General features: G+C 42.4%; 1 protein-coding gene across 1 annotated transcript in view; it reads left to right on the top strand.

Annotated features, from left to right (window-relative positions):
- MED10 (mediator complex subunit 10) overlaps positions 1 to 10252 on the top strand; it is a 49290-nt gene extending 39038 nt beyond the window's left edge. The window contains exons 3-4 of the mRNA XM_077492009.1: positions 8574 to 8676; positions 9550 to 10252. Coding sequence (XP_077348135.1) covers positions 8574 to 8676; positions 9550 to 9648 — 202 coding nt within the window. The 3' untranslated portion in view covers positions 9649 to 10252. The remainder of the gene's footprint in view (positions 1 to 8573; positions 8677 to 9549) is intronic.
- The last annotated feature ends 16496 nt before the right edge of the window (positions 10253 to 26748 follow it).

The raw sequence follows: 26748 nt of genomic DNA, 5'->3' as shown, positions 1-26748 counted from the left end.
GTATAAAATAGACAGTGACTTACTGAATATAAAAAATGGGGTAGAACTAGACCAGATCCCCACAAAAAAAGAATTCCCAGTATGTAGGGGCACCAACTACAATAGCAATGCACTTTATGCCAATGGCCGCCATCGAGACCTTACGCTAATATATTAGCAGATGTCAAAAGAATGCTCTGAAACATGAATGAAAATAGTTAGAAAATTGGTTAAGCATAATAATAAGACCACCAGAAATCTAATGAATATCAATGGTCCTTCAGGGTATGTAAAAGACTCGCCAACATAATATAGATGGATCAGGTGTAGGTAGAGCCGCAAAATAGATAAAGCTAAAGCAACAGGTGCACTAAATTATACCCACAATAGGATAAAATCGAGAGGTTCCTAGCAGAAAAAACGCTGCCGTCAAGCCTCAGAACCTGTAACAATATATAATATGAAGTAGCGCTAAGGAGATGCAGCCAACAGAGAGATGGCAAAATAGATGAGGCTAAAGCAACAGGTGCACTAAATTATACCCACAATAGGATAAAATCAAGAGATTCCTAACAAAAAAAACACAGCCGTCAAGCCTCAGAACCTGTAACAATATATAATAAAAAAAATAGCGCTAAGGAGATACAGCCAACAGAGAGATGACAAACAATGTAGCCACAGAAGTAAGAAAAGCCGGCAAGTAGGAGAAGAAAACATACCTAAATTGATAAACTTGTCCTTGAGACACTCCCAAACAGAGTCTATACAGATCGCCCATAAAGAATACAAAGTATCCTAACAAGACACGCTGCGAGGGTGTGTCTTATATACACACGTCCTGCCCATAGTCGCCAATTGGCGGGATAGCCGACGTGACTTCATCCAGACCGGCCAGGAGTGTTGCCGCGCATGCGCCCGCCACGAACCCCCGCGCCTGCGCAACACGGTAGCCAGTGCGAGCAGTACGCAAAGGGCGGCCAGGCAGGCAACACAACACTGATCAGAGGGGAAGCATGACAGAACCACACCTCCCAACTGAGCAGATACTACAGCGTCATACGGGCAACAAAGCCCTTGACACTGGGTGGCCACACAGTGTCTCAAACTGCCAATATGCATCGGCGTTCACGAGCCAACCAGAACTGCACTAAAAAAAACTGTTTATTGAATGATTAAACATACAAATCCAAAAATCTAAATTGTATAATCTAAGATGATTTAAATTTCCCAAAAATAAAAAAATCCTAATGCAAAGAAAACTATATTTAAAGAATATAACATAAGGTGTAACAAGGACTTGTATATCAAACTACAAAAATTCTAGCTTAGATTATCGTACACACAAAAAAAAGGAAAGCCATGGTCCTTACACAAAGACAACTATATTATTTAAATTATCTTAATACAGAATATAATATAAAATGTAACCAAAAGACTTTTATATTATACACATGATGAAAATTAGAGAAAAGCAACAGTAACAATGTATTAGTCACGCAAAAAAAAAAAAAAACAGGCATCCCTTAAATGTAGTGAGCTAATTCATAAGAAGGGTCTGTAGGATTGAGTCTTGTTAATGCCAGGTGCAAAAGTTGCATTAAGTCGCTCTATCCATAGTCTCCCTTCTAAGGGCATGTTTGTCCCAGTCGCCTCCGCGGGGGTCAGGAGGGACCAGCGCAAGAGCAATAAAGGATTTCAGAGGTATAAAATTTGTGGAATGGATCTAAATGTCTAATCACTGATGTAATCATTTTCCCACATAGAAGGCCGAACATTTGCAGAGCATTAGGTAAACACCCCGAGTTTCACAGTCTGCATAAAAATTGGGGATGGAGCGTTCTCCATTAGGTAATATAAATTGCTCCCCTATCTGAATCCAAGGACAAAATGCACATCTGCCACATCTGTGAATCCCCCTTGTTGGGCGGGTTCCAGGTGTGGCAGAAAAATGACTGGATGTCACGCAAAGAGCTTGATCTACGGAAAGTAATATTGCCACATGTATTGGCCTTACCATCCTATACCAGAGACACTCTTGACTTGCTCAAGCATATTGAAGGTATGGTCATGCCTCCTGATGCCCTGCTCATGACTTTGTATGTGGAGGCATTATACTCCAGTATACCTCACGAGCAGGGCATCAGGACAGTATGTACCTTCCTGAGAGAACAAGACCATCATCGTTGGGAATTTTGTGAGTTCATTATAGAAGAGTCCCACTACCTCCAGGTACAGGGAGTGGCTATAGGCACATGTTGTGCACCAGCTTATGCCAGCCTGTACCTGGGTGTGGGGTGGGGGCGCCTTGTCTATGTATACCAGCCACGGCTGCGATACATCGATGTATTCATTATCTGGACAGACACTTTGATTAGACTTAACTCCTTTTTTTTTTTTTTTTTTTTTTTTTTTTTATATAGAGACTCTCAATCAGAATTCACTTAATCTTAAGTTTACAGAATCCAGTCATATATCTCGGATTACTTTTCTTGATCTTACTATCTTTAAAGATCAAGCGGGATGTCTAGCTTCTACCTTTGGTAAGGAGACAGCAGGCAATACACTTTTACACGCGGCCAGTGCACACCCGGTGGGTCAGATATGCAGCATACCACTCGCACAGTATGTAAGGCTGTGTCATAATTGTACTCACACAGAGGAATTTGAGGTTCAGGCAAGCCTTCTACGTGACCGCCTGAAAGCTAGAGAATATAGTAAGTCTATTTTACGTAGAGCCTATAACAAAGCTTCACGACGGTCATGTCATTCTTTACAAGAAAAAAAAAACCCTAAACAGAATTCTACTGTTAGGTTCATAACCAGATTCTCTAACCATCATATTGAATTGCGCAATATCCTTGCATCCCATTGGCCTATTCTTTGTGAGGACCCCATTTTGGCTAAATACATTAATGTCTCTCTCAATATTACTTTACGTAGATCAAGCTCTTTGCGTGAAACTCACATCCAGTCATTTTCTGCCACACCTGGGACCCGCCCGATACGGGGGATTCACAGATTTGCATTTTGTTCTTGGATTCAGATAGGGGAGCAATTTATATTGCCTAATGAATGTTTCATCCTCAATTTTTATGCAGACTGCGAAACTCCTAATGCTCTGCAAATGTTCGGCCTTCTATGTGGGCAAAACCATTAGTTTAGGGCCCGCATAAAGGACCACGTGTATTACTCCTCAGATGGGAAAATGATTACATCAGTGAGTAGACATCTAGATCTATATCACAAATTTGATACCTAGGTGATATACTTTATTGCTCTTGCGGTGGTCCCTCCTGACCCCCTACCCCCCCGGATGTGACTGGGACAAACGGGTCCTTAGAAGGGAGACTCTATGGATAGAACGACCTAATGCAACTTTTGCACCTGCCATTAACGAGGCTCAATCCCACAGACCCCCCCCCTTGTGAATTAGCTCACTACATTTAAGGGGTGTCTACTGTGGGGTTGTTTGTTTTTATTTTTTGTGTGACTAATACGTTACTGTTGCTTTTCTCAAATTTTCATCATGTGTACAATATTCAAACCTATAATCTTTATAGTTTGATATGAGTCTTTTGGTTACATTTATAATATATTCTGTATTAAGATAACTTGTGTGTGTATGGTATGTGTGTGTGTGTGTGTGTGTGTGTGTATGTGTGTGTATATATATATATATATATATATATATGTATATGTATATATGTATGTATGTATGTATGTGTGTGTGTGTGTGTGTGTGTGTGTGTGTGTATGTATGTATGTATATATATGTGTATGTATATATATATATATATATATATATATATATATATATATATATATATATATATATATATATATATATATATATATATATATATTATAATTTGTCTTTGTATTAGGACCATGGCTTTCCTTTTTCTTTTACGATAATCTAAGCTAGAATTTTTGTAGTTTGATATGAGTCCTCGTTACACTTTATATTATATTCTTTATTAAGATAATTTAAAATGAGTTTTCTCCGTATTAGGATTTTTTTTTTTTTTTCTTTTTTGGGGAAATTTAAATTATCTTAGATCAGGGGTGCCTAACCAGTGGCCCACGGAGCCCTCTGATGTGGCCGTGACCTCCTTCTGTGGGATGGCAGATTGACAAGCCCAGGTCAAGGGTTGCAGACCTGCCATCCCAGAGCATCTGTGTTGTTAATAAAGCCGGCAAAGCAAGCAGCTGTGGAGCAGAGCTGTATAAGCTGATGCTTCCTGTATATCGCCATCTCGTGCCACAGGTGGAATGATACCAAATGCACTCTGCCGGGGACAGCAACAGCAGACGACACCTGAATGGAAGACTGTTATTAAAGGTCAGTTTATTACTAAAATTGCTGTGTGTGTGTGTGTGTGTGTGTGTGTGTGTGTGTATATGGGCATATCTGCGCAGTGGTTACTGGGCTGCTTTCAAACTGATCCGCAGGTGCAGTGAACCTTCAGGTTACCTGCACTGAGACAGAGACTTCTGTTATTACCGGCAGGTTTTGTGAGCTTTCAGAAAGTTCACCACACCTGCAGGATATAATGGAAGTCTATGACAAAGTGTAGCTAACTCGCAGGAAAAACACAGGTGCGCTGCATTAGTGTGAAAGGCCCCTTTCACACAATCGCCCTCCATTCACCTCTATGAAACGGCAAATGGATTTGTGTCCTTTTACACTCGCCTACCTCCAATCTGATTCGCTAAAAAAAAAACAGAAGGGGTTCAATCCCCTTCCGTCAGGGCAGATCGGAGGAGCCATAGAGTAGAGTGGGCTGTGTCCGTGTCCCCTCTGCACGGACCTGTCATCCGCCTGCTTAGCTCATTGTGGCCCGCGACTGGTTACCAAGTCGCTTAAGTGGCCTTCGCTCTTCAAAAGGTTGGGCACCCCTGTCTTAGATTATATAATTAATTTAGATTTTTGATTTGTATGTTTAATGAATGATTAAACCGTTTTTCTTGTGTAGGTCTGGTTGGCTCGTGAACGCCAATGCATATGGGCAGTTTGAGACACTGTGTGGCCACGCAGCTTCAAGGGCTTTGTTGCCCGTATGAAGCTTTATCTGCTCGGTTGGGAGGCATGGTTCTGTCGTGCTTCCCCCTCCGATTAGTGCTGTGTTGCCTGTCTGGCCGCCCTTTGCGTACTGCTCACACTGGCTACTGTGGTGCCCGGGGGTTCCTGGCGGGCGCATGCGCGGCAACACTCCTGGCCGGTCCAGATGACGTCACGTAGTGCTATCCCGCCGATTGGCGACTACGGGCGGGATGTTGTGTATATAAGACATGCCCTCGCAGCGTGTCTTGTTAGGATACTTTGTATTCGTTATGGGAGATCTGTATAGACTCCGGGAGTGTCTTGAGGACAAGTTTATCAATTTATGTATGTTTTCTTCTCCTACTTGCCGGCTTTTCTTACTTCTGTGGCTACATTGTTTGTCATCTCTCTGTTGGCTGTATCTCCTTAGCGCTATTTTATATTATATATTGTTACAGGTTCTGAGGCTTGACAGCTGTTTTTTTTTTTTTTTTTGTTAGGAATCTCTCTTGATTTTATCCTATTGTGGGTATAATTTAGTGCACCTGTTGCTTTAGCCTCATCTATTTTGCGTCTCTCCCTACACCTGATCCATCTATATTATGTTGGTGAGCCTTTTACATACCCTGAAGGACTTGATATTCATTAGATTTCTGGTTGTCTTTTTATTATGCTTAACCAATTTTCTAACACTATTTTCATTCATGTTTCAGAGCATTCTTTTGACATCGAATATATTAGCGTAAGGCCTCGATGGCGGCCATTAGCGTAAGCGCATTGCTATTGTAGTTGGTGACCCTGCATACTAGGAATCCTTTTTTGTGGGGATCTGGTCTAGTTATACCTATTTTTTTTTTATATTCATTAAGTCACTGTCTATTTTTATACTGGTGTATTTTTCTGGTCCTTTTTTTTTTTTTTTTTTTTTTTTTTTTTTACAATCAGGATTGCTTTATTGAAGGATAAAATAATAGAACATACAGAAAGTAAAACCGAAATGATCAACTTGATATGGCAGTACAATAGAAACAGGTTGTGCATCTATAGCAGTTAACAATAAAGTAAATGAAAATGACGTAAAATGAAATAAGGGGGAACAAAAAATTACCGTTCAGCAATTTTTTAATTTTTTTTCCACAAAGAATTTTTATTCAAGCGAATACAAGGCCACAGTAAGACTTCAATCTGTACAGCGCATCATGAACGGCCAACGTGACCTTACATACTCGTCCATAAGCAACAGTTGTAATAATTAAACGCAGCAAATTCCTAACAGTAAGTTTCCAGTAATGGAACTGTATCACTTAGGTACACGCCTTCATTCCAGCTTGCTCAAGATAGCATTGCGCCCTACGTTCACTCCAAACTGTTGCGCGCCCCTGATGTCAATGGCGCGCATGTGCGCTAGTAACTCCTACAAGATAGCTGGGAGGATGGGGGATCTGGGAGCTCCAAAAAGAAAAGGGGGGGGGGGAGAGGGGGGGAGGGTGGAGATAGGAAAGGAAAGAGGGGGCCAGCTAGGACTTAGAGGGGAAAGACAATGAGTTAGAGGGAAGGGGGGAAGGCTTGGAGAAGCCCTCGGACGGGATGGGGGTGGGGCCACCCACCAGCTACCCTCTCCGTCTCAGTGAAGAACCCTCAATACACTCCAGAGCAGCAGCTATATCCAGATAGGCAGTGCATTATGCACTGCCCACTTGGGGAATGCCATTTCTGGTCCTTTTTAATTATCATTTTTATTTTGTTACACACGCCCCCATGGTGTTCCAATTTACTGCTCTGTTGTGCCCCGGGTCTTTAAACCAGACTGCACTAGGTAGAATTCATGTCCTACTCCTATACCATGAATTTCATATATTGTGTATATTTTGTTTATTATACTTTATTTTGTTAGTCAGAATAAGCTCCGGAAGAAGCGTGAAGACACGCGAAACATGTCGAGCATAATACCATCTTTCAACTTCCTTTGATGTTCCGCCATTTTGGATTATTTACTATTTCACGTGTCTTGTGGTGGTTCCCACCACTATAGTATTTTATAATAGCGGTAACATCAATAGGGGTGATTCTCTGATCGCTCATTATTTAATTTTTTTTGTACTGATCTTGTGTTTTCTTTTAGTGTCTTGGTAAATAAAAATGTATATTTTTAATGAATAAGTTGTTGTTGTATTGTGCCTAGAAAGTCCATAGCCCAATTTTTTCTTTTTGTTATCAAGTTTCAATTAAGGACGTGGCACGCTGTTGTCTTCATCTTGTATCCACTATACCACATGGTGGGTCGATACAGTCATAACTTTCCCCATCTCTCACTAACAGGGGGCTCCATGTGCCAATGTAGTATGCAAGATGCTGGGTATTGGTGGCTTCTCTGATAGCTGTCCAGAATCTGATCTTCTTGCTGGCTAGAAATTGCTGTGCTGACACGCATTGACAGCTCTGCAGTGGTGTAGTTTTTCGATCTATGCTAGATGTCAAGATTTTAACACCTTAAGTGTATTTATTTTTATTGTTGAATAAATTCAATTCATAATGCTAATGAGGATCCCATGCAGCTATCTTCTTGTTTGCACTTTTGGGATTCCCCCAGATCTACTTGGCAAGCTGCAGGACCCTTGTTTTGTGGGATTGGCCCTTGTCTAACACTTTTGGCACCATTTGGTTAACTGCTTGAGGAAGTTGGACCTTGTTGTGCGCTTTACTGGTTTGTGAATTTTAAGACCGGAGTACTGAGCAATTGCATGATTGCTCAGCTCTTGGTCCACTCAGAGCGGAGAGCACTGACTGTCAGTCACTGGTCTCCTCTGCTTCTCCAGCCCTCACAGGAGCACCAGGCACACAGCTGGCTCCAGCTCTCATGCATTAAACCTGGGACCCTGCATTCAATAGTCTCCATAGTACATGGAAATGCAATTATTTTAGTAAATAAACTGATAAATGCCTCCCCCCCCCCCTATATATTTTTTCTTTTGACTTTTATTAGTGTCCAGCTGAGCACTGATTAAAGCTTGTAGGAGGAGTTTTAATTCTCCTGACTGTCCTATGAGGCTGCATAACCTCTGAGCATGTGCAGAGTGCCACCCCCCCCCCCCCCAAACCTTACCTGAGCTCCCCTAGATCCAGCGATGTTCACGATGGCGTTGGCTGAGACGGCAAAGGGAGCCCCCATTGGCTCCCACTGCTGTCAGTCCCAACCAGTGAGCCAATGAAGCGAGGGAAGGGGCGATCCGCATCTGTGTGTTATGGACTCGTAGAGCAGCGGCTTGAGAGCAAGCATGCAGTAGTGCCCCAGGGCAAGCAGAGTTCACTGCTTGAGGGAGAGGAGCCAGGAGAGCCGGCAGGAGACCCGAAAAGAAGAGGATTGGCGCTGCTCTGTGTAAAACTGCACAGGGCTGGTATGGTTGGTTGTTTGTGTTTTTTTTTTTTTTTTTTTCTTTAACTCATTCAGTGATTATTATAACAAGCAAGCTTTACTGCATATACAAACTGATTTTACTGTTATTTCTTTTTTTCTGAAAACGTTTTATTTTACCCTTCTTTTTTGTTTTAGTTACATCGACCAGGGCCGTAATCCCCAGCTGTACACCAAGGAGTGTTTGGAGAGAGCATTAGCTAAAAATGAGCAAGTGAAGGGTAAAATTGATACAATGAAGGTAAGATTTGAATCACTCTTCAGAATGTTATGGATGGATTGCAGGCATGGACAAATTTGTTGGCACCCTTTCACCCCCAAAAAAACTAAATTTTCTCTGAAGTAACTTGTAAATGTCCAAAATCCATTATGTAATCTATTGTTATTACAAAAACACACATTGCTTTTGATGCCACCTTTATTGGGTACACCTGTTCATTGCTTGGTATCACAAATTGCTAATTGGCCAATCACATGGCAGCAGCTTAAAGTGGAAGTAAACTCCCCTATCGTTTTCAGCCAAGGAAGCCATCTTTGCCTCCGTTTTTAATCTTCAACTGCTATGGTGCTGCACATGTGATTTGTTATGACACCAGCCATTGGATGGTTTGATAGTTTGGCTAAGAGCACCGCCAATGTGCAGTTAGCATTCCCAGCATGCCTTTTTTTTTTTTTTTTTTTTTTAACTGATTAAATCCATAGGTTTACTTCCACTTTAATACAGATTTGGGCATCTAGACGTGAAGACCTCTTGATGTTCAAATCAGAATTGATGTGTTTGCAAAATTTCCCTTTTTTAATAAATGGGGATAATGTTATCAATCATTTAACAATGGAGAATAGTTACCAACTGTATTGTGGTGATGTATTACAAACAAATGTCTTCCAATGGTATACTGTGGAAATTGTAGGGGGAATTCTGGCTACTTGCACAACCTACAACATATTTTATCACTGCATTTGACAAGATCCCCTGTCTACATGACCCCTGAAGTTATAGCTCCTCATACAGCATTTGAGAGTGTGTAGTGAGTGGAAGTGGAAAGTGCCTTTATATAGTTGATACATTTTTACATATAACCTCTGAGCTTATTCATTTCACTTAATTTTTTAGAAATTCAAAAGTCTACTAATCCAAGAGCTCTCCAGGGTGTTTCCAGAAGACATGGCAAAATACAAGGCCGTCAGAGGCGAGGATCATCCACCATCTTAATATGCCAATCTAAAAACGGCAACATAATGAAGCCTTACAAAGAATATTTATATTATGGACCTTACTGTTGTAACTTATGAGAAATTTCTAAGAACCGTTCTTACGCATAACTGTAAATGGATACATGAGCCACCAATGTTTTACTGATCATGTTGTCTTCTCTAAGTAACACTTAGATCCACAAAACTTGACATCCATAAACTCTCTAATTGGCAACTGTAGTATGTATGCGTGTGTGTACACACACACACACACACACACATATACATATATATATATATATATATATATATATATATATATATATATATATATATATATATATATATATATATATATATATATATATATATATATATATATATATATATACACACACATACACATACACATGTTCTTTAAAATGCAGGAAAAGATCAAATTTATTTTACTTCCTGTGCTGCAATTTTTGTTTTAATAGTGTTCTTTAATGTTGTGTTCGGTAATTTTTAGTTTTTTTCCTCCTGTGCCATTTTTGTACATTTTTATATTTATGAAACTATCATTGGGTGTTATGAATAAATATTATTTAGAATGACTTTATTAAATGTTATGTTGTAGCATCTCTGGATATTACTCTTGAATTTTATACTATAGTAGGGTTCTACTACACTGCTGCATGAGTTTTTAGCAAACATTGAATGTGTATCATCGTCTAAAGACCATTTCAAAAGTGAACATGAAATTGAAAAATGTTTTTTTACTGTAGTTTTTTTTTTTTTTTTTAATTGGGGGGCATAAATTGGAAAGACAAAGGTTTATGTAATGTCACATTTTTCATATTCAGAGATTATTTTTTTCCATGTCTTCAGTTTGCTAAGAAAGTCAAACATAAAACCTACATTAGTATGCATATCATTTGTACACAATAGGTACATCAAACGGTGAACATGATTTTACAAAACTACCTTTCTCTTCTTATCAAACAATTGAGTTGGGTTTGTTTTTTTTTGTAATTTTAGTTCATTGTGTTTACTTAGATTTGTGTGCTATACAAAAAACACTGACAAAACCTTGAAATATTGTATGGTAATTTAATTGGACTGATTTGTGATCTGGTCAGACATGGTCTTTATGGAAGAGGTGCCCTGCACAGAGCCCTGGTCTCAGGAGACCTGTGGTTAGTTCTCCAAGATGACCAGAGCAATTGGCACTGTCGCTTTAACAATTGTGTGGTCATGCAATGCTGTACCCACATTACATTTGTGTCCTCTCCCCCCCCCCCCCCCCACAAATAGAGCTTTCTTTTAGTGGTATTTGATCACCTCTGCAGTTTATTTTTTTATTTTTTTGCGATATGAACGGAAGACCGAACATTTTGAGGAAAAAATTAGTTTCCACTTATTTTTGCAAATAAAAAAAAAAAAAAAATATATGCACACACATACAATAAACTCTATTTTAGTCGTATGTTTAGGCCAAAAAGCATTCAGCCACATGTCTCGGGTAAAAACAAAAATTCAATAAGCATATATTTATTGGTTTGCAAAAAATAAAAAATAAAAAAATAGAGTCTACAAACTAGGGTACATTGTCTGTAATTTACGCAGCTTTTAGTTTGACTGCCTTTCTCATTTCTTGAGGTTCAAAAACAGCAGGGCAGTACGATCCCCCCATGATCCCATTTTGGAAAGTAGACACCCCAAAGAATTTGCTGGGAGGCTTGTTGAGCACATTGAATTTTATTTTTTTTATTTTTACTTTTGTCATAAGTGGAAAAAAAAAAAAAAATGTACACAAGTTATCATTTCAGTGACATATTGCTCAAACATGCCACGGCTATATATTACACCCCAAAATACATTCTGCTGCTTCTCCTATTTTGGGGTGTAATATCACATATGCCCATGGCATGTTTGAGCAATATATAATTTAGTGACAACTTTGAATTTTTCTTTTTTTTTTTTTTTTACATTTTTCTGAAACTTGTGGCAAATATTCCATGGACCCAACATGCCTCTTTGGTATTATATACACAACATTAGAAGCTTGTATCACATGCTCTTCTAACCACTTGAAGACAAAACCCTTTCTGGTGGGTGTTGCGATATAATATAATATTTATTTTATTTTTACAAACGTAACTTTTTGGGAATTTTAATGCACTAAACACACTATATTGCCCAAATGTTTAGTAAAATATAAAAGATGATCTTGCGCCGCGTACATAGATGGCAAACACAACATGCTTTAAAATTGCGCACAACCATGCAGCAGCAACAAACTACATACATCTTTAAAAGCCTTAACAGGTTACCACTTTAGATTTACAGAGGTAAATGCCTCTCATGCACCCGGCTCACTGCATTTGGATTGGGAAGTTGGGTCAGAGCACTGTCTGGAAACAATCTCTTCCAGGAATTTTTAACCCCTTCCCGCCGAGCGTACGCAGATCTGCGTACTCGGCTTCCGGGGGGTATACCGGGATGATGCCCGCACCTGCAGGCATCATCCCGGTACCGTTTTTTACAGCGGGCGATTGGCTTTCCAGCCATAACAACCGATGCGGCTAAAAGCCGCTCGGCTGTTATGCCGGAGGAGCGGGAGGGGACGTCCCCCCCCTCTCGCCGCTGTTACCGGTGCTCCCGCTCGATCGGGAGCACCGATTAGCGATCCGTCGGCTTTGGCTGCTGGGGAGGAACTGGAACGAAGCCGTAATCGGCTTCGTTCCAGTCTCCTCATCGTAAACACGGAAGCGACGTCATGACGTCACTTCCCGTTTACTCGGCTGCCAATGGCGCCGGTTTTAAAAAAATATCCGGTATTCAGAATCGCTGTTTTCGGCGATCTGAATACATTGAAGTGTAAAGGAGGGGTGGGGGGGTCTTTTAGACCCCCGATCCCTCCATAAAGAGTACCTGTCACCACCTATTACTGTCACAAGGGATGTTTACATTCCTTGTGACAGCAATAAAAGTGATCAAATTTTTTATTTTTTTTTAAAAACAATTTAGTCATTTTAAAATAAATAAAAAAATAAATAAAAAAAAAAATTTGCAAAGCGCCCGCCGTCCCCGCGAGCTCGCGAAGCAAAGAAAACGCATACGGAAGTCGCGCCCGCGTATGTAAACGGTGTTCAAATCACACATGTGAGGTATCGCCGCGATCGTCAGAGCGAGAGCAATAATTCTAGCAGTAGACCTCCTCTGTAACGCTAACCTGGTAACGGTAAAATTTTTTTAAAGCATCGCCTATTGAGATTTTTAGGTACCGTACTTTGTTGTCAATCTACAAGTGCGCGCAATTATAAAGTGTGACATGTTTGGTATCTATTTACTCGGCGTAACATTATCTTTCACATTACGCAAAAAAATTGGGCTAATTTTACTGTTTTGTTTTTTTTTTATTCATGAAAGTGTCCCTTTTCCCAAAAAGTTGCGTTTAAAACACCACTGCGCAAATACCGTGTGACATAAAATATTGCAACAATCACCGTTTTATTCTCTAGAGCCTCTGCTAAAAAAAATATATATAATGTTTGGGGGTTCCAAGTAATTTTCTAGCAAAAAATATGGATTTTAACTTGTAAACACGAAATTCCAAAAATAGGCTTAGTCATGAAAGGGTTAAAGAAGGATCCAGTTCGTCCTGGTGCTTTGTATAGCACATAAGCGTTCATCAGAGGCAATAAGAAGTATACAGACCACTTTATTTTTATTTTTGTACCAGCATCTGGCCTTACTGGCAATTAAGTGTCAGCAGCAACTGGTCGTTGAGCTCCACCCCACAATTAAGGTTGTATTCATGGACAGAGGGGTTTCTCCACAACACCAGCAACTGTTGGAATTTGGAAATTGTATCTGCGTGAAGGGAGGACAGAACGAAAACATTCCGATTATCCCTCCACTTCACTGCAAGCAAATTATTACTTCTCAAGCAGGCTTTCGCCCCCAGTCTAAGACGAGACTCTACAACAGGGGTAGAGAACCTTGTCTCTCCAGCTGTTTTGAAAGTACAAATCCCATCATGCCTCTGCCTCTAGGAATCATGCCTGTGATTGTTAGGGTCTTGCAATGTCTCATGGGACTTGTAGTTTCAAAACAACTGGAGAGCCAAGGTTCCCTACCCCTGCTCTACAAGCTGCTGGGGTAAGCCCTGGTGATTATATCGCACAGTGCCAATTCCATGATCGAACAAGTGACTAAAAAGTGTCATATGTAATAATTATCCATGTACAAGTGGTACCCCTTTCCGAATAAGGGTGACACCAAGGCCCACACAATCTTGTCAGTTCTCACTATGTAGTTTGGGCAGTTCTTGGGCTCCACGTGACTATCTTTTCCCTCGTAAACCATAAAAATATATTTATAGCCTGTTGCCCTGTCACAGAGCTTATATATCTTGACCCCATATCTGACACCCATGTTGGGAAGATACTGTTTGAAAGACAAGTGGCCAAAAGAAATGTAGGGACTCATCAATGTAGACAGCTTGATCGGGAGTAAACAAGGCTGTAAACTGTTGGTTGAAATAGTTTACGGGGGCCAAATTTTGTGGAGCTCATTGTTTTCAGGGTCACTCCGATGATGACAGCGTTCATTTTCATTAAAATGCATGAGCCGCAAGATCTGCTCGTATGACCGCAACTTGTGTTTTTTTTTTTTTTTTAACTATGCCCATGAAAAAGGATAGGCCCAGGAAGGTCTTAAAGTCAGAAATTGTAATAGGTCTTCAATCTCTGGCAAGGGTCAACTGGGGATTAACGGTGATGAATTCTGAATTAACCAGCATACAAATTGCTTTGGTCCACAATAGATCTAGAGAGTTCTTCCATGAAAAACAGCGAATAGAAATCAAGTGATGTAAAATCAACTGTTTCCACCTGAATTCTGGGTTGGCTAGTGAATGGGGTAATTACAGGTGCTTCAGAAGTGGTGGGCTCCCAATTAGGATTGGCATATTTTGCAGGAAAGGCACTATGGGCTTGACGGGCCTGTGTTTGTCATCTTGGTGGCTGTGGGACACTACTTGTGCTAGCCACCGCACAGCTTGAACTGCACTTATGGGACTCTCCACATCACCACGTGACACTGTAGTGCTAGATGTATGACCAAGATGTACTAAGCCACTGGTGCTTGCCAGTTCAGAAGGATGAGAGGCAATAGTACTGGTTCTCTGCTCCATACAAGAGCCCTGTGGTTCTTGCATCTCAACGACAAGAAAAAGAAGAATGGGGTCGGGTACACCTGACCTGAGCTCTGATGACGGAGTAGTGGTCCCTGCTATCTGTCAGGTTGCCACTGCTATCTACTGGATCGTATTCTGAGCCTGACTCTGACAGATGGGTGCCTTCACCCTCATCTGTTATGCTCAAACGTGTAGGCTTCTTAACTAGTGTACCTTTGCTTGGACATTGTGGCCTCTAAATTTATTGGTGCAACTAGATTAACTCGCAGGCAAAAAGAACACCTGCTTGTCGGAGCCTGCTTCAATCACTACCAAAAAAACTGTTAGCGTTTGCAGGGATTGGGCCTGACACCTCGAACGCTGCAGTTATGTGTGTTGTGTTTTTTGTCAGTGATGGTGATCGATTGATACTGCACTTGGGTGGGTGGGACGGAGGGGCTAAACGCAGGTGCTAGCAGGTATCTGGGCTGATCTCGCTAATGCTAAGTTTTTGAGAACCCTAAACTACTGGGGATGCTAGTATAGATCTGATCAGATATTGATCCGTTCAGACACTATACTACTAAGGGAGGTGTATGGTGCGTGCGTGGGTGTTGGTGCTACTGGCACTAATCTGATGCTTCCTGGGGCTGACACAGACCCTAACTGACGCTAAAACCTAACTGGTGTCACCCACTTGGTGATCAGGGGGGATGAACCTTTGTTAGGTAATATACGGCGGGTAACCTAACGCTATAAAATAAATAACTAGAGTCACCCGTGACACTAATACAGCGATCAGAAAATAGATCTACTAGTGACAGAGGGTGAAAGGGTTAACCAGGGGCTAAACCTTTATTTAGAGGGGTACCCTAGACCTACCTGGGCCTACTACTAGCTGCCCTAACGCTTATTAGTGTCACAAGTGACACCAATGCACTGATCAGAAAAAATCTGAAAACTGCAATTGGTGACAGGGAGTGAAGGGGGAATTAGGGGGTCAAATGTGTGCCTCACTTTTAGATGTCCTCTCCCCTCTCTCTGGAATTATAGAATTCCATGAGGGGAGATGACATCACTTCCCCTGCCTGTGTTTAGACTTACAGGCAAGGGAAGCATTTCATTAGTCAGAACTGATCAGCAGGTCCAGGCCTGAAATCATTGGCCTGGACCTGAAGACTGAGCGGTTGTGCAACGAATCCAATCACAGCGGGGGCGCACGCAAAGTACGGGTACGTGTTTTTGCGCATTCTGCTGACGTATATCGGTGTGAGCCGGTCGGGAACAGTTTAACTACTTCCCTACCGCACTATAGTCAAAAGACTGCTACATAGCGGCTCTGTTCTGAGAGGGCATCCATGGACATCCTCCTGGGTGGCGCATCTAGCGTGCTCTGTGATCCCTGTTTCTTTTGGACAAGTAGTAAAGGACTAATCACAGTAGGCCTTTACCATGTGATCAGCTGTGTCCAATCACAACATGATTTACATTGGTAATCAACATCTCATTAGAAAATTCATGATTAAAAAAAAAGAACAAATAATCTTCGATTGATTGAAACATAGAACATTGTAGATAAAGTGACAACTTCAATGTTTCCTGTTTGATACTCACCTACTTTAGCTATTGGTAATTATGGGCTGTTTGGTTTAATTTTTGCTTTTCACAGTTCACACTAGTTTACTCCCCACACTCAGTGTATCCAATCTATCGGGCTGGGCTATATGCCTCCCCTCACCCCAACCACCTTAGTTATTGATTCTACCACCTTCTGCACTGTAATTTCATTTATTTCTGCACAGATATATCTACATACTTTTTTAATTGACCCCTCTACAGAGGTCCCTTGGAATTTTTCTACATGGCTACCCTGGGATTACAGTGCCTTAGAGTTGTCACCCCCAATTAACTGTGGTGCCTTGTTGGTCCTTAGGATTTCTGCCTCAGCTCCGGAGAAGATTTGTTTTCACAGCGCCCTTATTCGTTATGGTTTTTTCTCCCTAATTTACAGTCTCATTGTAGGTAAGAATGTTTGGGGGAGCTAAGTTCCTCCCCTCTATCTATTCCTTGGCCCTTCGTGCTGTTTTTGTCTGATCCTCATGCGTTCACTTATCTCTTTGTAGATAATTTTAACCCCTGGAATTGCTCCCGATGAGTGGATGAACTCCACGAAACGCGTAGAGAACTTTTATGCTACCATTTGCAAGCATGTGTCTGAAATCCCCCCCCCCCCCACTTTATCTACAATGTTCTATGTTTCAATCAATCGAAGATTATTTCTGTTCTTTTTTCTAATCATGAATTTTCTAATGAGAGGTTGATTACCAATGTAAATCATGTTGTAACGTGTTTGTATACATACTTATATGAAATATAACTTATTGATACTATTGTTTATCATGTTATTGTTTACTCTGTCAATTTTCTAATTCAGTCAATGAATTTCGGACATGTCCTTGCATACCTACTTTGCAGCTATACTTCATTTAAAGTCCCACCTCATTCTATTTGTAATACCGAATCAGGGATGGAGGTAGATGAATTTATACATTCATTGCCTCATTTAACCACTTAACAACCGCCCATGGCCGATTAACGGCTTCAGGGCGGATGTTTAACTCTGAGAGGCCGTTAATTAACGGCCTCCCTCCATTGATATTAATGGGGGATTTTAATATGGTTATTGACAAAATAATGGATAGATTCCCCAGTGGGAGGATTCAGCAAGGAGGCATAAGGGAGAACTGCTTATCGCAGTTCATGGGAGAAATGGGTCTGAAGGACCTTTGGAGAATTCAGAACCCAAAATCTCGCTCTTTCTCGTGCTTTTCCGCCACGTATTCAACCTTGTCAAGGATAGACATGATTATGGGGAACGATGAGGCGGTGGCATTAGTAAACAAAATAAACTATATGCCAAGAAGCTTATCGGATCACTCAGCAATGAAGGCCCTCTTAGATATAGGGGAGAGAAACCAACAAAGAGGATGGAGATTTAGCCCCGTATGGTTGGAGCTTATGAGAGATCCAAAGGAAGTGTTAAGCTTACTTAAAGAATATGTAAATTTGAATACAGGTTCGGCTTCGCCGGGGATAGTATGGGATACATTAAAAGCCTACCTTCGAGGTCTTTTGATACAACAGATGTCTAAAATTAAAAAACAGTTTGGGGAAAGGGAAGATTCTGCTTCAGAGAGAGTGGTAAACTCAGAAATCCAGTATATAAAAAACCCAACACCTGAGAACCAGGGACAATGGCTAAAAGCGCAGCAGGAATATTGTCACATAATGCTAGAGAAGGCTGAAAATAAATCCATATTTCAGAAACAACTAGCATTTGGGGAAGGAGAAAGGGTAGGTCGGATGTTAGCATGCTTGGTGAAAACAAATTCAACCCCGTCCATGGTATCAAGGATTAGTATGGCAGATGGTAGGATATCCACAAATAAAACAGATATTTTAGAGAGATTCAGAGCTTATTATGAGGATTTATATCAATCCAGCCAGGCCGAGTTGAGGGAGGAAATGGACACATTTTTTAGTCCACTGGCAATACCTCATCTCTCTAAAGAAGACGGGGAAATGCTAGATGGCCCTATAACGATGGAAGAGATTCAGTGTATAGTGCGGGAAATGGCAGGCCAGAAGGCTCCAGGCCCAGACGGCCTCCCGGTGGAGGTGTATCGCCATTTTGGCGAGGTGCTAATCCCGGAGCTCTTAAAAACTCTTAACTGGGCGATAGAAGTGGGAGATCTCCCGGCCTCAATGAGAGAATCAAATATAATAGTGCTACCAAAGGAAAACAAAGACCCCCTGACTCCCTCATCATATAGACCTATCTCTCTGTTGAATCTGGATGTAAAGATTCTAGCCAAGGTCTTGGCAAGGAGATTGAACGGAGTGATAGGAAAAATTATTCATCCTAATCAATCAGGATTTATTCCTGGGAGATCCACGTGTATAAATTTAAGACGGGTCTTTTTGAATCTCCAGATACCAGTGGACGGTGACGGCCAGAGAGCTGTCTTATCTTTAGATGCCGCTAAGGCTTTTGACTCGCTAGAGTGGAGCTATCTGTGGAGAGTCTTGAGGGAATATAAGGTGGGTCCGGTATTTATAAAATGGGTTAAAATGCTATATAGATCCCCAGAAGCAAGGATTAGAATAAATAATGAGAGTTCGGCCGGGATCCGACTGAAGAGAGGCACGAGGCAGGGGTGTCCCCTGTCCCCCCTCTTGTTTGCTATGGCAATTGAACCCCTGGCTATATCCCTGAGATCAAATATGAGGATAAAAGGCTTTAAGAGAGGGGAGGAAGAAGAGAAAGTAGTATTATTTGCAGATGACCTCCTTCTGCTTCTCGGTGATGTCCAGCACTCAATAGGGGAAGTGATGTACAGAATAACTAATTTTGGACATCTTGCAGGCCTAAAAATAAACTGGGATAAATCCTGTATACTGCCTATAGACCCATTGGATAGTCCCCTACCGTGTGAAGCTGCACATATCCAGATAGTGAGTGAGATCTATCTGGGTATTTGCAATCCTAAAGATCTCAAACAATATGTGGTAAATAACTTGGTCCCACTGCTATCTAAATTTAAACAAAAAACTAATATTTGGAAATGATACTTCTGCCGCAACTTTTGTATGTTTTACACAATTCGCCAGTATGGATACACAAGGACTGGTTCTATAAGATGGACTCCATATTTAGAGAACTGATGTGGAAGGGGGGACAAGCACGCATTGGGTTAAAGACTCTGCAGCTTCCAAGTAAAGAGGGGGGAGTCGCACTCCCGCACCCATTTAACTACTTCCTAGCAGCTCAGTTACAGCATTTGGCAGGAGAGGAGGTAGAGGGGGGGGGGGGGGGGTTGGAAAAAGAGAACTCCCCTTGAACAACTGCTCGGAAGACCACTGGTAGTGGCGTTAGAGGCAGGGATGGTTGTACGGGAGGTCCCTACTCTAGGGTTAATGACAAAGGTGTGGGAGATAGCGAAAAGAATACTGGGATATAGGGGATATACAGAATACTCCCCCCTATGGGCAAATAATAAGTTAGACGAGGTTCTAAAAATAGGACAAGTAAGGGAATGGGAAAGAAGGGGTATAAATTTTGTTCACCAAATCTATCAGAATGGTAAAATGAAGCAATTCCAAGAATTAAGGGATCAGTTTCTAATTCCGAAAAAGTCCTTTTTTAGATATATGCAGATTAGGCATGCCCTGGAAAAGCAGTTTGAGGGGGCAGCAATAGTATGGAGCGAGATGCCAGTAATTAAGGACCTACTCCGAGCAGAATCGGGGAAAGGATTAATATCTAAAGTGTATGGAGAGTTGTGTAAGGAATCCCATGGGAAAAAACAGGGTCAAATAAATAGGAAAAAATGGGAGATGGATGTGGGTAACATTTCGGAAAGGTCAATGGGAGAGGATTCTTGAGGTGGCACCTTGGGTGTCCATTTCCCCATCTCAAAAGTTCTCACATTTACTCTTATTGTATAGAGCATATTATACCCCTAAGAGGATGGCCCAGTTTGGCAGAAGGAGTGATGCAGTTTGTCCTAGATGTGGAAGGATAGAAGGAGACATGATCCACATGTTCTGGAGATGTCCTAAGTTACATCGGTACTGGAGGGAGGTGGTGAGGATAGTTAGTCATGTCTTTGAGAGGGTAGTAGAAATAGAACCGGTGGGATGTGTACTGGGATGGATTAAGGGGAGTAGTGAATCTAAAGATGGCAACCTAGCAAAATTAAGGTGTTTTTTTCAAGCTAGAAAACTTATAGCCCAGAAATGGCAATCCTCTACACCTCCAACGAGTGGAGAGTGGGTGCAAAATATGAACAGAGTTATCCTTAAAGAAAGAGTAGCATATATAAGACAAGGAGGTATTAAAAAATTTGATAGGATATGGAAGATATGGTGGGAGAAAATGAATGATGGTACTTTTTAATAAGATGGATGTATGAGGAGTGGGTGTGTATGAGTGGGGAGGTGATGAATGTAGGAAATGGAAGGGTGGGATGGGGATATGTAAAAATAGTACTGTGTTCCTACCCTTTTTTTTATTTTATGGAAAGTTTGTTTGTGATGTTTGTAATGAAAAAGAAATTAATAAAGATATAAAGTATAAAAAAAAAAAAAAAGATGATGCACAAAAAAAAAAAAGAAATTAACGGCCTCCCAGAACTCTTCTCTCGTGCGCCCCCTGGGGCGCGCACACGAGAGCATCTGTGACCGCCGGGTCCAGTGGACCTGGCGCATCACGGATCACGGTAAACGGTCGCTCATGATGGAGTGATCACTTGTAAACAAACCGGCGTCATGTTAAGACGCCGGTTCCTCCCTCCCCCTCTCTGTACCGATCGGTACAGCGGAGGGGAAAGAGATCGGTTTCAGCAGCGCTGTGGGCTGCATCTGCAGTGCCCACAGCGCTGCTCACCGAATTTAACCCCTCCATACCCTGGCAATACTCTGCAATACCAGCTAATACTCTGCAATACCTGCCAATACTCTGCAATACCCGCCAATACTCTGCAATACCCCGCCAATACTCTGCAATACCCCCCCATAAATTGCCATACTTGGATATACCCTGCAATACCCAGCCATACACGGAGATACCCAGCCATACTCAGAGATACCCAGCCATACTCGGTGATACCCTGCAGTACCCAGCCATAGACCCCCCCCCCCCCCTCACCACCCTCCGGTACTTCTACCAACTCACCAATACGATCAAAGCGGAATCTTTTTTTATTTTTATTTTTTTTATTTCAGGCTTCCCAGCCTAGAGGTGAGATGTGGGGTCTTATTGACTCCCAGATCTCACTGTAAAGAGGACCTGTCATCCCATATTCCTATTACAAGGGATGTTTACATTCCTTGTAATAGGAATAAAAGTGATCAAAAATTTATTTTTGGGGAAAAAAATGTCAAACTAAAATAAATAAAGTAAAATGAACAATAAAAAATCACCATGTGCTCGCATGCAAAAGCGAACGCATACGTAAGCCCCGCCCACATATGAAAATGGTGTTCAAACCACACATGTGAGGTATCGCCGTGAACGTTAGAGCGGGAGCAATAATTCTAGCCCTAGACCTCCTCTGTAACTCAAAACATGTAACCAGTAAAAAAAATTTTAAGTGTCACCTATGGGGATTTTTAAGTAGCGACGTTTGGTGCCATTCCACGAGCGTTTGCAATTTTGAAGAGTGACATGTTAGGTATCTATTTACTCAGCATAACTTAATCTTTCACTTTATGCAAAAATTGGGCTAACTTTACAGTTTTTTTTTTTTTAAGCACAAAACTGTTTTTTTCCCCCAAAAAAAGCGTTCGAAAAATTGCTGCGCAAATACCGTGTGAGATAAAAATTGGCAACGACCACCATTGTATTCTCTAGGGTCTTTGCTAAAAAAAAATATATAATATTTTGGGGTTCTATGTAATTTTCTAGCAAATAAATGATGATTTTTACATGTAGGAGAGAAATGTCAGAATTGTCCTGGGTGCTCTAGAACGCCTGATGGCGCTCCCTGCATTTTGGGCCTCTGTATGTGGCCACGCTGTGTAAAAATCTCACACATGTGGTATCGCCATACTCGGGAGTAATAGCAGAATGTGTTTTGGGGTGTAATTTGTGGTATGCATATGCTGTGTATGAGAAATAAACTGATAATATGACAATTTTGTGGAAAAAAAAAAAGGAAAATAAATCTTGATTTTGAAAAGAATTGTGGGAAAAAATGACAACTTCAAAAAACTCATCATGCCTCTTACTAAATACCTTGGAATGTCTTCTTCCCAAAAAGGGGTCATTTGGGGGTATTTGTAATTTTATGGCATGTTAAGGTCTCGAGAATTGAAATAGGCCGTCAGTACTTCAGGTGTGATCAATTTTCAGATATTGGCACCATAGCTTGTGGACTCTATAACTTTCACAAAGACCAAATAATATCCACCAATTTGTACTTATTTTTACCAAAGATATGTAGTGGTATAAATTTTGGCCAAAATTTATGAAGAAAAATTACTAATCTGCTAAATTTTATAACAGAAACAAAGAAAAATTCATTTTTTACAGAATTTTCTGTCTTTTTTCTTTTATAGCACAAAAAATAAAAAACAGAGAGGTGATTAAATGCCACCAAAAGAAAGCTCTATTTCCCTGACAGACTCCATGGCAGCCTACGTGTGGGTTGACCCCGCCTCCACTCCAATGCTATAGGACCCCATTCAAATAAAAGATCACTCACCACTCCACACGGTGTTCCTTTTTTGTCCTTCTCCATTTGGACCTACACATGCTGTTCGGTTGGATTTCGGATTTCTCTCTTTGCATACCTATGCGGTGCAAGCTCAATACCCAGCCATGGGCGGGAGAGTAGCTTTGAGGCTGGACGGTCCCCTGTATGGGGGTGGTTGCCTCGGTATGCTCCGGACGAACATTCAGGAGGAATCACTACGGCTGGCAAGGTCTGAAGAGTTTTTTCTTTCTCCATGGCAGTCATATATTTGTATTCCCTGGCATTTTGTTTATTCCCCCTGTATGGCGGCTGGAGCGCTTTGCGTTCCAGATCGCCGCATTATGTCTTCCGCGTTCTAGACACGCCTGCGCAGTAGCCTCTTTCGATATTGAGGCTTGGTGTGCGCTGTTCGTCCGAGCTGTAGCGGCCGCACAGGCGCAGTATGGCCATCCCTCCACTACGTAAGTGCAAGGTGAGGGAGCGGTGACGTCATGGGCGGGGATTTTAAAACCAGACTGCTGCCTCGGTCTCACTGGGTATGTCAGTGCATCAGAAGCAGCAAGCCTGTTCCTCCAGCCCCTCTGATTAAGGCAGTTAAGGAAGCCCTTAAGTGGGAAGACTCATCTACCCCTCCAGCCAAGCAGAAGAAATTCTTCAAACAGCTGGGGAAGGAACGTCCAAACTTTCCTTTTCTTACTGAACTGAAAGATATTTTTGAGGAAGAGTGGAGTAAAGTGGACAGGAAGTCCTCTATGACTAATAAAAATTTCCAGGTTGTATCCCTTCAAGATAGAAGACGTAAAGCACCTGGAAAATGGCCCCCTGGTGGATGCGGCTTTGATGCGCTTGGCCAAACACGTTACCCTCCCATTGGAGGATTCAGTGTCCTTTAAGGACAGTCTGGAGAGCAAGATTGACCAGGACCTTAAGAAGATTTATGGTCTGACTGGGATGGCCTGCAAACCTGCCATGGCGTTAGCGGCTATGTCTAAGGCCATGGAAGCTTGGTCTGAAAATGTGGAATCCTTCCTTAAGGGCGTTTCTGAGGATCTGGCTAAGAATTCAGCAGCAGCAGAACTGAAGCTGGCGGCAGTCTTTCTGGGGGAGGCATCCATTGATCTAATCCGTCTGTTGGCACGCATGATGCTGTCATCAGTTACGGCTAAGCGGGCCTTGTGGTTACGTCCCTGGCTAGCTGACCCGGTTTCTAAGCAGGCGTGGTGTAAGATCCCCTTCGAGGGCTCTACGTTATTTGGTAATAAGTTGGATGATGCCATTACATGTGCTACAGGTGGCAAGTCTGGTTTCCTTTCCCAGGATAGAAGACTATTGGGTCGGAAGAGACCACAGTATAAAAAACGCAGCCCAGAGCGGATAAGGGACGCACGTTCCTACAAACCAGGTCGGGACTTCAGGAGGAATTGGTACAGAGGTCAGACTTCCTTTCGTAAGCCCAGCAAGAACCAGTCATCCAGTGGTCGCGAGCAGGCTAAGTCTTTCTGAGGTTGCGCCCACCCAGGCAGGTCGGGTGGGGGCTCGGCTATCCCTCTTTCGGGCACGTTTGGGTGGCCTCAATCTTAGATTACTGGGTAGTCAGGACGGTCTCATTGGGCCACAGGTGGACCTTCTTCAGCTCCCCTCCTCCCAGATTCGTGCCCACCCTGCTCCCTCGTTCGGAGGAACAAAGTCAAGTACTGTCTTCTTATGTGGATCTGTTGAAGGCTCAAGGAGCAGTAATTCAGGTGCCAAGGGAAGAGTGGTTTCAGGGAGTCTATTCTCCTCTTTTCCTGGTTTGAAAGAAAACCGGCTCCTGGTGCCCAGTAATAGATCTCACCTATCTAAACAAATACATAGAGTATGGGAAATTCAAGATGGAAACTCTTTCGACCATTCAACAAGCCATACAGACGGGAGACTGGTTGATTTCGATCGACTTGAAGGACGCCTATTTCCTCATCCCGGTAGAAAAGGATTTTCAAAAATTCCTAAGATTTCACATAGGTCAAGACCTTCTCCACTTGAATTGCCTCCCCTTCGGGTTGACGACCTCTCCCCGAGTTTTTTCAAAGGTTCTCCTGGCTGTAGTGGCCTTTATCAGGTTAAAGGGTATTCGTCTGTACCATTATCTGGACGACCTGCTGGTTTTGTCCCAAAGCAGAGAACAATTGCTGGAACACCGGGAACAGGTAATCTCTTCTCTGTCCAGTTTCGGGTGGCTTCTAAATCTGGCAAAAAGTCATCTAGAGCTAGTCCAGTGGCTAATATATCTAGGAGCCCAATTCGACACTCTGCAGAGTACTATCTCTCTCCCGGACGAAAAAATACCAACAATACGAGAAAGAGTCTCTCGGGCCCTATACACTCAGCACCTAAAAGCTTCTCAGTGTCTCAAGATCATAGGTACGATGGTCTCGACAGCCCCGATGGTGAAATGGGCTTTGTGGAGGCTTCGCCCCTTCCAAGCAGTGGAAGTCAGGGGACAAAAATCAAACTATTTGTATAACCACAACCATGAGAGAGAGCCTCTTTTGGTGGCTACAGCGCAAGAACCTGCTGAACTGTCATTCCATCATCCCCATCTCCTGGGTCACGGTCACGACCGACACCAGTGGGACAGGTTGGGGGGCTCTCTACGGATCAAATCTTGCGCAGGGCAAGTGGGATGCTCATCTCCCCTTACCAGGGTCGAACGTCCTGGAACTTCGGGCAGCCTGGTGTGCTCTCCAGCAATTCTCTCACCTTCTGAAAGGGAAGTCAGTGTTATTACGGATGGACAACACCACGGCAGTGTCCTACGTGAAAAGGCAGGGGGGTACTCGGAGCTCTACTCTTCTACGGGAGGTCGAACCCATCCTATCATGGGCACAGAAAAACCTGATGAACATCTCAGCGGTCTTTGTGCCAGGAGTTCAGAACTCTCAGGCGGATTTTCTGTCCCGGTCTCAGCTGGACAACAACGAAACCTTCAAGTGGATCCTGTCATTAGGGGTCAGTCCAGAAGTGGATCTCCCTGCAATTTCAAAATAAAGAAATTTTACACGCGTTGCAGTCAGGCCTGCGGGACGGACGCTCTGACGGACCAGTGGAGGTTCAGGAGGGCATATGCTTTCCCTCCACTTCCCGTGATCATCAGATTCCTTCAGAGGCTCCGAGTGGAAGCAGTAGAGGTTGTGATGATAGCTCCCTATTGGCCCAACAGGCCTTGGTTTCCCCTCCTGGTCCAACTCGGTGTTCGAGATCCCATACCTCTCCCTCTCTGGCTGGACCTTCTTTCTCAGGGTACAGTTCTGCACCCTTGCCCGGCAGTTCTGAGACTGATAGTCTGGTTCTTGAGAGGAAGAGGCTAGAATCCATTGGATGTGCATCAAGTGTAATTTCCACTCTGATGAGTGCAAGGAGATCAAGTACAAACAAAGTATATGGCAGAATCTGGGACAAATTTGTTAAGCTCTGCTCTTGTTCGAATAGACCTTTTGAACATCCAGCAGTACAGGACATTCTTAGCTTCTTGCAGTCTGGCCTCAATCTTCCTTTATCGGTAAGCTCCCTCAGGGTGCAGGTGTCGGCTCTATCAGCTTTCTCAGGTACATCTTGGGCAGTGCATCCACTGATTCGTCAGTTCTTCCGAGGAGCTTCAAGACTCAAACCCCAAAGAAAGCCTAGTTTTCCCAAGTGGGATATTCCTCTGGTCCTGGAC

This window comes from Lithobates pipiens, unplaced genomic scaffold, assembly GCF_037356315.1.
Source record: "Lithobates pipiens isolate NorthernLeopardFrog02 unplaced genomic scaffold, aLitPip1_a1.2 Scaffold_19, whole genome shotgun sequence".
NCBI lineage: Eukaryota > Metazoa > Chordata > Amphibia > Anura > Ranidae > Lithobates > Lithobates pipiens.
This window is presented reverse-complemented; position numbering and strand designations above follow the sequence as displayed.